At 54.1% G+C, this 13,151-nt stretch overlaps 1 protein-coding gene across 1 annotated transcript; it reads right to left on the reverse strand.

Annotated features, from left to right (window-relative positions):
• Positions 1-1,195: 1,195 nt before the first annotated feature.
• On the reverse strand, positions 1,196-7,901 carry CFP (complement factor properdin). Its single transcript, XM_047765724.1, has 9 exons — positions 7,723-7,901; positions 7,472-7,622; positions 5,493-5,668; positions 4,644-4,814; positions 4,314-4,505; positions 3,941-4,114; positions 3,496-3,690; positions 3,222-3,333; positions 1,196-1,428 (listed from the first exon to the last, which is right to left on the reverse strand). Exons 1-9 carry the CDS (start codon positions 7,790-7,792, stop codon positions 1,278-1,280), a joined length of 1,392 nt encoding a protein of 463 aa, XP_047621680.1. The 5' UTR covers positions 7,793-7,901; the 3' UTR covers positions 1,196-1,277.
• Positions 7,902-13,151: the final 5,250 nt, after the last annotated feature.

The raw sequence follows: 13,151 nt of genomic DNA on the forward strand, positions 1-13,151 counted from the left end.
CCTCACTTTGGCTCATGCCTCCCAAGACAACCAAATATTCATCAATTTCATCTTCATCCCAACCCATCGACTGACCCATTTTACACAAGGGAGAATTGACCCAAGGAAGTGAGCACCCTGACAGACTCTGGGTGTCACACATCTCCCATCGGAAGTCTCCTCCCACACAGAGGTGTCCCCCCCTTCGCTCACAGCACAAAGTCCTAAGCTCTGCTCCTGACATGGTGTTTCATAAATGTTCAGCCCACTACCTTTCTGTGCCTGTTTCCTCCTTGGTTATGCGGGGATAATAATATTGACCTCATGTGTCCCTTGTAGATTAAACGAATCCACGCTATGGAAAGTCTTAAAATACCACCAGGCACAAAGCCTGGGTTTGTTCCCTTCACTGTGAAGACACCTACCATTCTGCCTCTTCTTCCCATTCCCCCATGATGTCCGGCGCTATTGTTAGTATACAGTAGGCGTTGGTAAGTGTTGAATCAATGTTCAAATGAAAGGATCACCCATTCTAGTCTGTTCCCTCGCTCAGATGTCCTCTCCTACCAATCCTCCTCCACCTGATGCCCAGACTTAGCTCTAGTATACAGTAGATGCCAATAAGTGTTGAATGAATGAACAAACTCTAAAGGGATGTGTCTGGGTTTGTCTTTGGGGCTCCTCTGGCAGATGCTGACTCTGGCTTCTCTTTGCCCCTGTCCCGGCTCAGAGCACCTCGTAGGCACTTTCTCAGCCCGCCCCCCGCCTCCCGGAGCTATTTGTCGCCGCTAATTGCGGTGTTGGAGCTGGGCTGTTGGGAGTGGGTGGGTGCAGGTGTTCGCTCGGTGGGGGGCCAACCCCAGCTACCCCTCTGCCGCGGTACTTTGCGGGATTGAGGCGGAATCTGCCAGGGGAGGGAGTTTTAGAAGGTGGGGAAAAGGAAAACAAGCAGGCCGGCCAATCAGAAAGTGCCTGCCAGGGCGGGGAGCCAATCAGGAAGCCTGTAATTCGTAATTCGGCGCTCTGCAGAGGTACGTGCTGGGTGCTTCAGGGCACTGCGGGTTTGCGGGCAGACGTCAGGGCTATGGCAGGGACAGATACTCGCCTTCACTCTTGTCACACTGTGGCCATAGTAGAAAAATACTGTTTTCCACCACAGGCCGCTGCAGCTTTGCCCGCGGGGTGCTCTTTGGCCGAGAAGATGCTACAGCCCCACTCTTGGGGAAGAGGCTGGTTTATTTAAATCTGAGAGGTCAGGGAGTCAGAGTGGAAGAGAGAGGTGTTAGAGCTTCTCATCCTCAGGGTTCATTGCAGGGAGGTGCGTGTAGACATGGCCGTTTCTCCTCCACCATCATGTGCTGCCCCTGCAGCACATCGCACTTTACCAAAGGTTTCCCCCAGAAGGTTACATTCTTCTCACCCTGACCTTCGACCGGGGTAATGGTGGACCTGGTGCGTTAGAGGGGGAATGGAGAAGAGAAGCTCAGGAAAGGCAAGAATGCATTCAACAAACTCTTACTGAGCGCCTACTATGTGCCCAACACTTTTTTTTTTTTTTGACTGAGCCCACGTCATACGGAAGTTCCCCCAGCCAAGTATTGATCTCTCGACACTGCAGCCACATGAGCCACAGCAGTGACAACACTGGATCCTTAACCACTAGGCCACCAGGGAACTCCCTCAACACTATTTTTTTTTTGCCTTTTCCAGGGCGGCTCCTGCGGCATATGGAGGTTCCCAGGCTAGGGGTCTAATCAGAGCAGTAGCCGCCGGCTGACACCAGAGCCACAGCAACACAGGAGCCGAGTCGCGTCTGCAACCTACACCACAGCTCACGGCAACGCCGGATCCTTAACCCACTGAGCAAGGGCAGAGATCGAACCCGCAACCTCATGGTTCCTAGTCGGATTCGTTAACCACTGAGCCATGACGGGAACTCCCTCAACACTATTTTTTAGCTGTAAGATATGGGGCAATTTCTTTATCTCCCTCATCATGCCCCAGGTTCCCTCATCTGAAAAATGGGAATAATAACCTCACTGGGCTGAGGATAAACGAGTCGGTTCAGGTAAAGTGCTCAGAGTTCTGTCTGATACAGAGTAAGTATTCAGTAAATGCTGGGAATTGTTATTTGTTGATGTGAGCCGTCTTACCTCTGAAACCTTTTTACATCTTTCCGCATGCCCACGGGAAAAAACTCAAATGCCTTGCCCTGGCATTCAAGGCATTTGTTGTTGGGCCCAAATCCCTGCCCCCAAGTCAATCTCTAGCTCTCGCTTCCACTTTGTTCAGACTACGTCCCATGTCCAGAATGGTCTTTGGCTGGGTTATTTCTCCCCTGAAGCAACAAGCCCTCCACTCACTCCCATCCTGAGTCTCTCAATCAGTCCTTTCTCCATTCACTCCCTTCCTCTGTTGAGTCCTTTGTGCCTCCATTCAACACCTCTAACTCATCTTCCAGACCCCCCCAAAGCCCCACTCCCAGAGGCCAGATGGCAGGCCTTCTGCAAGTTGGGAACAGGCCATTTAATCTAGTGGGCTGATGATAAAGAAGGGAAGAGTGAGTGTTTTAATCTTCTCCAATGCCTGGGCCACCCTGGCCGCCTGGAAACACTTCAAGCAGCTGATCACCTGTTTCTACTACTATGCTCACACAGTCCTGGCGATGGGAAAGCCTTTCCCTACTCCTTCTTGCCAGGGAGGTCCAATCAGCTTCCTGGATCCAGATTGAGATGGCGGTGCCTTTTCCACACACCAACCATTCCTCGGAGGCCTTTTCTCGGGGCCCTGTGTACCTGGATCCCTTGGGGGAATCCACGGGATCTGGGTTCTGCTTCTCTGCAACTGTTGCCCAAAAGGCCTTAGAGTGCCTCGGGGCATGGGTGACTGAGAGAATGAGAAGGTGAATGGAGACATGAATGACTGAGGGACTGAAAGAGCAAATCCAAGCTTGAGTAACTGAGGTAGCAGAACAAATGGACACAGGAAGGATGGAGTGAATGGGAGAATGGCTGAGCGAATGAGTGAAGGGCCTGGAGCCTACTGATTCTCCCTTCAACCTCCACTTCCTCAGCTTTTTTAGTTTCTCCCCTCTTCCTGCAGCGAGGAGATGGCCCTTGGCGAGGCAGGCACCTTGCACCCAGTGGTGGAAGCCCTGGTTGGGGGTAGCCGACTCTCCAACCCTGAACGCTGACACATCCATGTCATGACCCCCTCCGAGGCATGCAGCCCCCCTCACTCACGGGAAATTGGGGAGCTTGGGCTGGCAGAGGCGCTGGCGGGTGCGGACAGGGCTGGGGCCACAAGGAGGTATGCACAGCCCCCAGGTACTCCACTCGGACCAGGAGGCTTCCTCTGCAATGAGGGGAGGGGTTCCCGAATCAGAATTGGAAGTCTCAGTGGGATGGTGACAGAGAGGCGGCAGGGACGCGCGGGGTCCGAGGCAGAGAATCAGAAAGCCTGTATCCCTGGCATGGGCTGCCCCACCCCCACAGCATAGTCTCTGGGGCCACTCACTGAGGGGGCAGCGCTGGATGCTGTAGCAGTGCCGGATGTCCTGTTGTTCCCCAAGACATCGCCGTCCGTCAAACTTGCGGCCTTTGCAGATCCTCGAGCGGGTCTGCTGGCCTGGGATCTCCTGGCAGCTGATGTGCTTTATGCCCCGGCGGACGCAGTTGCTCCACTCTCCCCAGAGCCCCCACTCTCCATCCACTGCAGAGATGAGGCAGCTGGGCTCATACCAAAGAAGGGAGCCAGCGAGAGGGCTTGGAGGAAGGAATGGGGGCTGGGGTGGGAGTGGGAATGACCAGACGTGGGAAAGGGGGATCAGAGATGGAACCAAGGCATCGGGGCCAGGAATGGAGAAATTAGACGCAGGAATGAGGTATTAATAGCAGGAACTGAGCAGCAGAGATGGGGGGCGGGGCTTAGGCATGGAAATGAGGCATCTTGGGGTGCTGACCAGGGCAGGGCACAGCCGTGTTGCAGATGTGGGTCCGAGAGGCTTCGCCGACACAGAAGGGGCCCCCGTGCTGGGGCATAGGGTGATCACACGACCGTTGTTCTCGGGTCTGGCCCAGGCCACAGGTCACAGGGCAGGGACTTACAGCGCCCCATGGCCCCCAGCCCCCAGCCACTGTTGGTGGAGGATGGAAGTGAGGGGAAAGGCCACCTCCGTTGCCCCCCTCAGCCCCTAGACCCCTGAGGCAGACTGCCCCTAGACAAAGAGCTCCATGGTCACATGGTCACATGGTCTCAGATCTCTGTCCCCTGAAATGGCAGAGCATCTGTGCTTCAGTTAAGAGCAGAGGGTCAGAGGCCTCATCCCCAAGTACCTGGGCAGGGTGGCAAGCCGCTGCACATCCGCTGGTCATAGGCTGACCCTGAGCAGGGATTCCCGGGAGGCTTCGTGGAAGGCTCAGGTGCTGTGCACGTGCGTTTTCGTCTCTCCACAGGTTCGCTGGGTCCACCTTTGCAGGTGCTTTGGCAGGGGCCCCAGGGACCCCAAGCAGCCCAGGCCCCGTGTGCTGTGATGGGGTGGGGGGTGGGGAGATGCCAAGTGTGGTCACGCATGCTAAAGTCCTCCCACCCTGGAAGTTCCCTGCTGTAACTCCTGGACCCACCCCGCATGCCCGAATCATTGCTCTGTGGTTGCCCTCACTCACTGGGGCAGACCTGTTGGGTGTCACAGTCCTCTGATTCCTGTGCTTCTCCTGGGCAGTGGCCCCCACACTTGGGAGTGGGGCGATCACATGCCCGACGACGAGTCCGGGTCCCTCTGGAGCAGGTGGCAGAGCAAGGTGCCCAGGGCCCCCAACTGGACCAGCCGCCCATCTCTGTGGGAGGGAAGAGGGCGACAAGATGGAGGTGGTGGTGCCATTCAGGGGTCTGGGCTTCCTCGTGTGCCCCATATCAGCTAACCCTGTCCCCACATCTTCTGCCACACGTGGCCCACCATCCATCATTGCTCATCTGGACGATTGCAGTAGCTTTCACACGGGTTCCCCGGCCTCACTCCTCAACACGTGCAGTCTGTCTTCCTAACAGCAAGAGGGGCCTGCCACAACCCAAGTCGGATCACATTTCTCTGCCATCACTACATCACTCCATCACTCAGAATAAAAGCCAAACATCCTGGAGTTCCCAGCGTGGCTCAGCGGTAATGAACCCAACTAGTATCTGTGAGGTAGCTTTGATCCCTGGCCTCGCTCAGTGAGTTCAGGATCCGGCGTGGCTGTGGCTGTGGCTGGCAGCTGCAGCTCTGATTCTACCCCTAGCCTGGGAACTTCCATATGCCACGAGTGCGGTCCTAAAAAGACAAAAAAAAAAAAAAAGCCAACATCCTCACCGTGGACCACAAGGATCAGCCCCCCTCTGACTTCCCATCCTGCCACTCTCCTTTCAACCACAGTGGCCTCTTCCTTGGTGCCTTACAAGCATCGGGCACACCCACCCTCAGGGCTTCTGTGCTGTGATTGTTCCCAGGGCCCGCCCGCCTGGCAGATCCTCCTCACCAGGACAGCATGGTTGGTTCTCACAGGCCTGCAGCTGCCACTGGAGGGTCCCCGGCTCCACCTTCTCAGGGCACTGCCCGCCCCAGCCTACACAGCGCCGGTGCCGCAGCTGGGAGCCTTCGGTGCAGGTCACCGAGCAGGGGGCCCATGTGGACCATGGTGACCATTGTGGGGGCCTGCAGAGAAGAACACACGTCCCATCCTGGTGGGCTCTGGCGAGGATGGGGTAGGGGACCATAGAGTGTGGGCAGGCACAGGTGGGATGCAGGATGAAGGCATGTGGAATGGAACCATGAGAGTATCCATCTTTTAGGGATGTTGGGGGATTGCACGGGAAGAAGTAGGCACACAGGGAATACTTACGTATCATTTCCCTTCATGATCGGGAACCTGGAGTTTACCCTTTGAAGTCCCCCAAGGACAGTGGCAGGCACACAGTCAACAGATGTAAGGACTAGGGGCCCAGAACTGCTGACAGAAACCCACCAGGCCACGACCATGCACGGTAGCAGGCAAAGTACTTAATAAACGGGAGGCATCATCCCAATGAGCTCAGAGACCCCATCAGAAACACCCCAGATCTGGGAGTCTGCTGGGTGGGGCGGGGGGGGATCTAGGGGTTAAGACAAGGCACTTTCACCGCTGCGGCCCCAGGTTCAGTCCCTGGTCTGGGAACTGAGATCCCACATTGAGCCACCGCGGAGGGCCACCAAAAAAAAAAAAAAAAAAAAGAAAAGAAGAAAAGAAACGCTCAGATCTATCCCCACGCCCCCTGCACGGCACAACGCTAAACAGATGTGACCTGTTGAGGACGAGGGGCCCGGAGCTGCCTTCAGAAATCCCCAAGCTCCTCATTCTGGGATATACAGTAAGCAGTTAGAAAATATGTCTGGTCTAGCATACAGAAAGGGCTCAGTACATGTAAGGGGATATCAAGATTAGGAGACTCTATAGCACCACACTCAGAAATCCTCAGGCTTATAGCACAGGGAACTGTATCCAATCTCTTGGCATGGAACATGATGGAAAATAATATGAGGAAAAGAATGTATATGTATGTATGACTGGGTCACTATGCTGTACAGCTGAAATTGGCACGACACTGCAAATCAACTCTGATTTAAAAAGGTATAAAAAAAGGTGTTCCTGTCATGGCGCAGTGGTTAACGAATCCGACTAGGAACTATGAGGTTGCGGGTTCGGTCCCTGCCCTTGCTCAGTGGGTTAAGGATCTGGCGTTGCCGTGAGCTGTGGTGTAGGCTGCAGACGCGGCTCGGATCCTGCGTTGCTGTGGCTCTGGCGTAGGCCAGGGGCTACAGCTCCAATTCGACCCTTAGCCTGGGAACCTCCATAAGCCGCGGGAGCGGCCCAAAGAAATAGCAAAAAGACAAAAAAAAAAAAGGTATATAAAAAAAAAGGAACATCCTCCGGCTATGCAATATATCTGGTATTCCAGAAGTGCTCCATGAATGTGGCATCATAATCAGGGGTCTGGAGCTGCCCTGGAAATTTCCCAAACGCCCCCCCTCCCACAATGTGTCTGTATACAGTAGGCACTCAATAGGAGCTGGCATCAGCATTAGAGGACTTGAGCTACCTTCAGAAATCCCTGAGCTGCACCCTGCCCGCAACCCTTCCAGTATGCAGGAAGTGCTCCATACATGCAAGCCATGGCAGTTTTCAACCAGGGGTGATTCTAAGTGGCTAGGGGATGTTTGGTAATGTCCAAGAGACATTTTGGTTGTTGCAAGCTGCAAATGCCATCGAGTGGGAGGCCAGAGATGTGACTGCACATCCTGCAACGCGCAGGTCAGCCTCCCACAACGAAGAAGAATTCTCTGGTCCCAGGTGTCCACAGAGCTGAGGCTGAGACACCCGGAGCTATATGGCCACGATCGATCGGGGCCTCGGAGCCACCCTTGGCAATCTCAAAGAGTCCGGTCCTTCTGCCTGCCCTCACACCCCAGGCTCCCCCTAACCTGCACGGCATACAGAACTTGCTGCTGGTCTCCTGGAAGGCGTAGTCAGCATTGAGACAGCAATCTTCCAAGCTGACACCCCCCCCAAGGAGGCCCTTGCACTTGCCGGAAGATTCCTCATACTGGGTGAAGCAGAGTACGGGGTCTGAGCCTGCAAGAGGGTGGGGGAGCACGGTCAGGGACGTCGTGGGCCCCTGGGCACCCCTGGGGGGGGCGGGGCCGGCCCGGGTGGGGAGGGGCCGCCCACTCACCTGTGGCTGGCAAGGTGAGCAGCAGCAGCGGCAGCAGCAGTAGCTGAGGGGCCCGCCTTTGGGTGGGCATGTTGAGCGCTGTACCCCGGAGAGGAGCCCTGGCTTTATGTGGGCTGACCTGCTCCTGGAGTCAGTGGAAAAGAGGAACCAGGGCCAGGAGGAACTGGGAGGGCGAAGGGCAGCAGGGGTTGGGGGGGGTGGGGGGGGGAGGAGGGTGGCGCGCAGGTCTTTTCAGCTCCGATCTCTCCCTCGCCACCTCCGCCCCTGAGCTTCCTCCTCTCCTCTCCCCTCTCTCCCTCCTGCCTCGCTCTGGGCTGTTTTGTTTGTTGCCACCGTATCCCCAGCACCCCAAGCCCCGCCCAGCCACCCTTGGGCGCTCAGTAGGGCGGCTCCCTGGACAAATTCTTACTGAGGGGAAATGGAGCCTGGAAGATGGAAGCCAGGCTGAACTTCCTGGCTGTGTGACCTTGAGCAAGTCACTGGAACCTCTTTGAACCTCTGTCTCTCTCCCCTGTAAAATGCGCCATCTCTATTACGACAATGACGAGATCATGGCCAACCTCACGGCGCGGGGGGGGGGGGGGGTGCGAAAGAGGGTGAGATGAGCGTGGGGGGCTCAGCGCGTCTCTCCTCGTGGGGGCAGAGCGGGCATCGAGGTAATTGCTTCATCGCCCATCCTGCCTGCACCACCACCACCCTCGTCTTTCCTAAAAGTGAGGTTCTTTGTGGTCAGCATGTGGACGGGAGGTCAGCACAAGGGAAGTGAGAAGGGGAAGTGGTAAGAATGCGGGGAGGAGAATTCAGAAGGACTGGACTGGGCATATCCACTTCCCCAGAGGCCAGCTGGGGATGCCTTCAGGGCTCCAGGAAGGGGTGATCGGCAGGGAACCGGCTTGGCTGTGTCCACCAAGTAACTTAGGTAGGTACTACCCCACCCCCACCCCCTGCCCCGCACACCCTACATCATAAGAGCACATTGTGAAGATTGCCAGTTAAAATGTCTTTAGCCTAGTGCCTGGCATACGGCAGGTGCTGTTTGTCAAATACCCTGATTCAACATGTATCGAGCAGCTACTGGCTGCCAGGTGCCGTTCCGGGCCTTGGCCAGAGCAGACAAGACAGCCCCAAATCCTGGCCCTCAAGAGGTTTATGCTCTAAAAGAAGCAGACAGTCAAGTGTCACCTCCCTCTTTGAAGCCTTCCCCAGCTACCCTCTTTGTAGGGTACCCACCACTCTCTAGCCCAGCAGCTCTCAAATCTTAGTGTGTATCAGAATCATCTGGAAGGTTTGTTGAATCCAGATTGCTGGGCCCCACCCGTTTCTGATTCTGTAGGTCTGGGGTAGGGCTCAAGAATGCGATTTTTTTTTTTTTTTTTTTAGAGCTGCACCCACAGCATACAGAGGTTCCCAGGCTAGGGGTCCAATTGGAGCTGTAGCCGCCGGCCGAAACCAGAGCCACAGCAACGTGGGATCTGAGCCGCGTCTGCAACCTAGACCACAGTTCATGGCAACACCGGATCCTTAACCCACTGAGCAAGGCCAGGGATTGAACCCGCATCCTCGTGGATACGAGTTGGGTTCGTTAACCACTAAGCCACGACAGGAAGTCCTCATGAATGTGAATTTCTAATAAACGCCTAGGTAACACTGATGCTGCTGGTTGGGGACCACACTTTAAGGGCCATCATTCTAGTCCCTGACCCATTTCTTCTTGGGTCTCATGTAGAAAAACTGTTTTTTTTTTTTGTTTGTTTGTTTCGTTTTGTTTTTGTTTTTGTGTTTGGCCACACTCAGGGCGTGTGGAGCCAGGGATCAAACCTGTGCCACAGCAGTGACTCAAGCCACTGTACTGGCAATGTTGGATCCTTAACCTGCTGCACCACAAGGGAACTCCAAAAAACTATTCTTCATAATCCTTATTTTACCATTAACAATTCCAAAGCAGCCCATTTTCTACGAAGTAAAAGCGAGCTCTACCCTTTTTAAAAGGGGGGTTCCCTTGAACCCCCCTTAAAAAAAAAGCCCTAATGAATGAAACTCCAGAGCCTGCTTTAAAAACAGGAACCCCCCCCCCCCTTTATTGGCTTTTTAGGGCTGCACCTGCAGCATATGGAAGTTCCCAGTTTAGGGGTTGAATCGAAGCTCCGGCTGCCAGGCTACGCCACAGCCTCAGCAACGCAGGATCTGAGCCTCGTCTGCAACCTACACCACAGCTCATGGCCATGCCAGATCCTTAACCCACTGAGCGAGGCCAGGGATGGAACCTGCGTCCTCACGGACCCTAGTTGGATTCGTTTCTGCTGCGCCACAACGGGAACTCCGGGAACCTTTTTAATGACCAAAAAGGAGTCTAAGAAAGTTCGGAAGGCAATGTCTCACATCCCCTGCTTCCATGGTGGAACACCATTCTGCAAACGAAAACCAGGTAGACGGATTTGATTTGGTCAGGTGCTAAAATGGAACTTTCTCAAGAATATCGGTCGTGTTTTATGGGTGATAAGGTGTGTCGACATTTGTGTCCATTACAGACGTACGGTTTCCTGATAACAGAAGCCTGTCTTTGCAAGTGTGCTTTGAACAAAGGGGTCCTGTTAAAGATTCTGAGACTTCAGAGATCGGTGCTGTTAACCTATGAAAACAAACGCGCCAGGAAACCTGTAATTCTGGTTGACTGCTTTATCTAATCCCCTGTTGCCCTAGTAATAATGTTATGATCAATACTTCCTCGACTGTATACATACCCTCTGGATTCTTGGGGTAGGGAGGGGAGAAGATTGGCGCCACTTTCATCCTCCCCCACACCTTTGGGCCATAAAATGACTGCAGATTTCTTATGAAAACAAAGACCGAGAGTCTTATCTCAGGTCATTATTGCAACACTACCTGATACGATGTATGTGTTTCTTGTCTATTGTGCTCGCTAACATACCAGCTCCACAGAGGCAGGGATTTGTGTCTGGGTTTATTAACCGCTGTGTCTGCGGGGCCTGGACGGGTACCAGCCAACAGTACGTGCTCAATAAACATCTGTGGAAGGAGTAAATAAATGTGATACACAGAGCTTTAGAGATTCTGCTAAGTGCTAAGAGGAGGCATGGGGATTGGAGGTAAAAAAAATGGGAGCATCACCGTGAGAGAAGCAGGGGCTCAAGGGCCTGGACAGGACCAGGCCTCCTGGAGAGGGCCGGGCTCATGGGAAGCAGGAAGGGAAGCCCCGGCAAAGCCCCAGGGGAACTCCAGCATTTCGAGTTTTGGAGAACTGGGAGAGAGAAGCCAGCCCAGGGGCCCAAGGAGGAAGAGGACAGACGGAAGGGGGCTTTCCCCTAGGCCTGGCATATTCCATCCGCAGGCTCTTCCACACTATTTCAAGACTCAGTCTTCTTTCTTTTCTTCATTTTTCTTTCTCTTTTTTTCTTTCTCTCTCTCTCCTTCTTTCTTTTCCCTTCTTTTGTCTTTTACTTGGGGCTGCACCTGCAGTATCTGGAAGTTCCAAGGCTAGGGGTCGAATTGGAGCTAAAGCTGCCAGCCTATGCCACAGCCAGATCTGAGCTGAATCCGAGCCACAGCAACGCCAGATCTGAGCTGCGTCTGCGACCTGCACCGCAGCTCACGGCAATGCCGGATCCTTAATGCCCTGAGCGGGGCCAGGAATCGAACCCAAGTCCTCATGGGTACCAGTCGGATTCGTTAACCACTGAGCCACGACGGGAGCTCCTCAGGCCATCCTTTTCTCATATACACCAAGGATCAGTGATTTACAGCCACTGCTAGTCTCTCCAGAAGCTGCTCACGCACACAGAAATGACTCTCTCCCACCTCTTCACACTCAATCCTGTTTCACACACCCCAAGTCCCTGAGTATGCTAAGTGTGTCACACACATACACAACCAGTGTCTTTCTTAGATGCTTAGTCCCCTTGCCTCTTATTTCTTCCCAAGCAGCTTCCAGTACGCTTGGTCCTTGCTTTACACATACCCTCTAATAAAGTCTCACCATACTCATGTGGTCACTAATTCACAGTCACTACTAGGCTCCCACACACTCAGTCTCTCACGGCCCATCTTAGTGGCTTCGCCATCATTTGCTGGATGCAGGCAGCACATCATGTACTCACAAACACAACTGCAGCCTCGCCAGCTTCCTCGCACGATCTCTCTGTGTCTCATCCACTCAGTTTCGTTTTCTCTGTTTTTCACCAGCATGTAGTTTCTGGTTTCGGTCTCTCGTAAATTGGTTTGCAGACCCACACATTCGCACACGCTGCTTGGTAGCTGATTTTCTCTCACTCCGCACTTGTTTTTAGTTTAACTTCTTTAATCATCATACAGTAAGACTGACCTTTTTGGTGTCCACTTCTATGATATTTCGGGGCAGGGCAGGGGGAGGCATAGCGTGTGGTGGCTTCATGTGGGCTCTCAGTTCCCAGACCAGGGATGGAACCCAGGGCACAGCAGTCAAAGTGCTGAGTCCTCATTACTTAGACCACCAGGGAACTCCCTAGGCTATCTTCTCTGTAGTCACTGACTCGTACTCCCAGTGAGGTGAGGTCTCGCACGGTCACACCATCCGATCAAACACGTTCATGATCCCTGAACCTATGGGCTAAGACTGGAGTTGTGCCTGCAAATCAATTTGCCACTAGGCTCAGGTATGTACACCCACACCCACACAATATTACCACCTCTCCCTCCCCTAGTTGCAACCATCTTTTCTGTTTCTCATACAGGCTTTGATAACTGGGCATGAACCGTTTCCATACACGTGACCATGCATTCTGGTATCTCAAGTCTCAGGCACCCATCTGGCCTTGCAGCCACTTTCTGTCACACAATCAACCTCTCACACATCCGCTGCCGTATTCCTTCAGTTGATCCAACAGCCTCGAGGGAACGGTGGCACACACAACCCAGCTCCCAAACACTGAGTCACCTGCTTGCTTCCTGGGAAGTTTCTCACCTACGCACGGTCCCCGACAATCTCCACCACACTTTCGTGCCCATACGGGCTCTCGCACGTTGTTTGGGTTACTCAGCCTGCCTTGCTCACCATCGGCCTGTCAAAACAGTGGCTGACATGCAGTCCCCACTTCCTTCTCAGCGACACACCCCGCCAGGTTTCTGCTACGGTCCCTTCCTCGCTTATTCGGTCTTACGGTGGTTTTCTGCCGCTCGGCCGCAGTTTCTCACACAGGCGCGGTGTCAGGTTTGTGGTTACATCTTGCACTCTCTCAATGCGTGGCATCACCTTGGTGACCACTCTGCAGCCTCTACTACTGTTTCTGACACACACCACCCTGTGCACGCGCTCGCTCTCTCTCTCGCAAGATCAGCCTCACACCCTCACTGCTTTACACGCAAAGTCATGCCTTTGCACCTGGATCCCCCCCGACAGCTTCGAGGGGGGGAAAAAATGCCAGCAGCCTCCGGCG

This window comes from Phacochoerus africanus, chromosome X (genome assembly GCF_016906955.1).
Source record: "Phacochoerus africanus isolate WHEZ1 chromosome X, ROS_Pafr_v1, whole genome shotgun sequence".
Taxonomy (NCBI): Eukaryota; Metazoa; Chordata; class Mammalia; order Artiodactyla; family Suidae; genus Phacochoerus; species Phacochoerus africanus.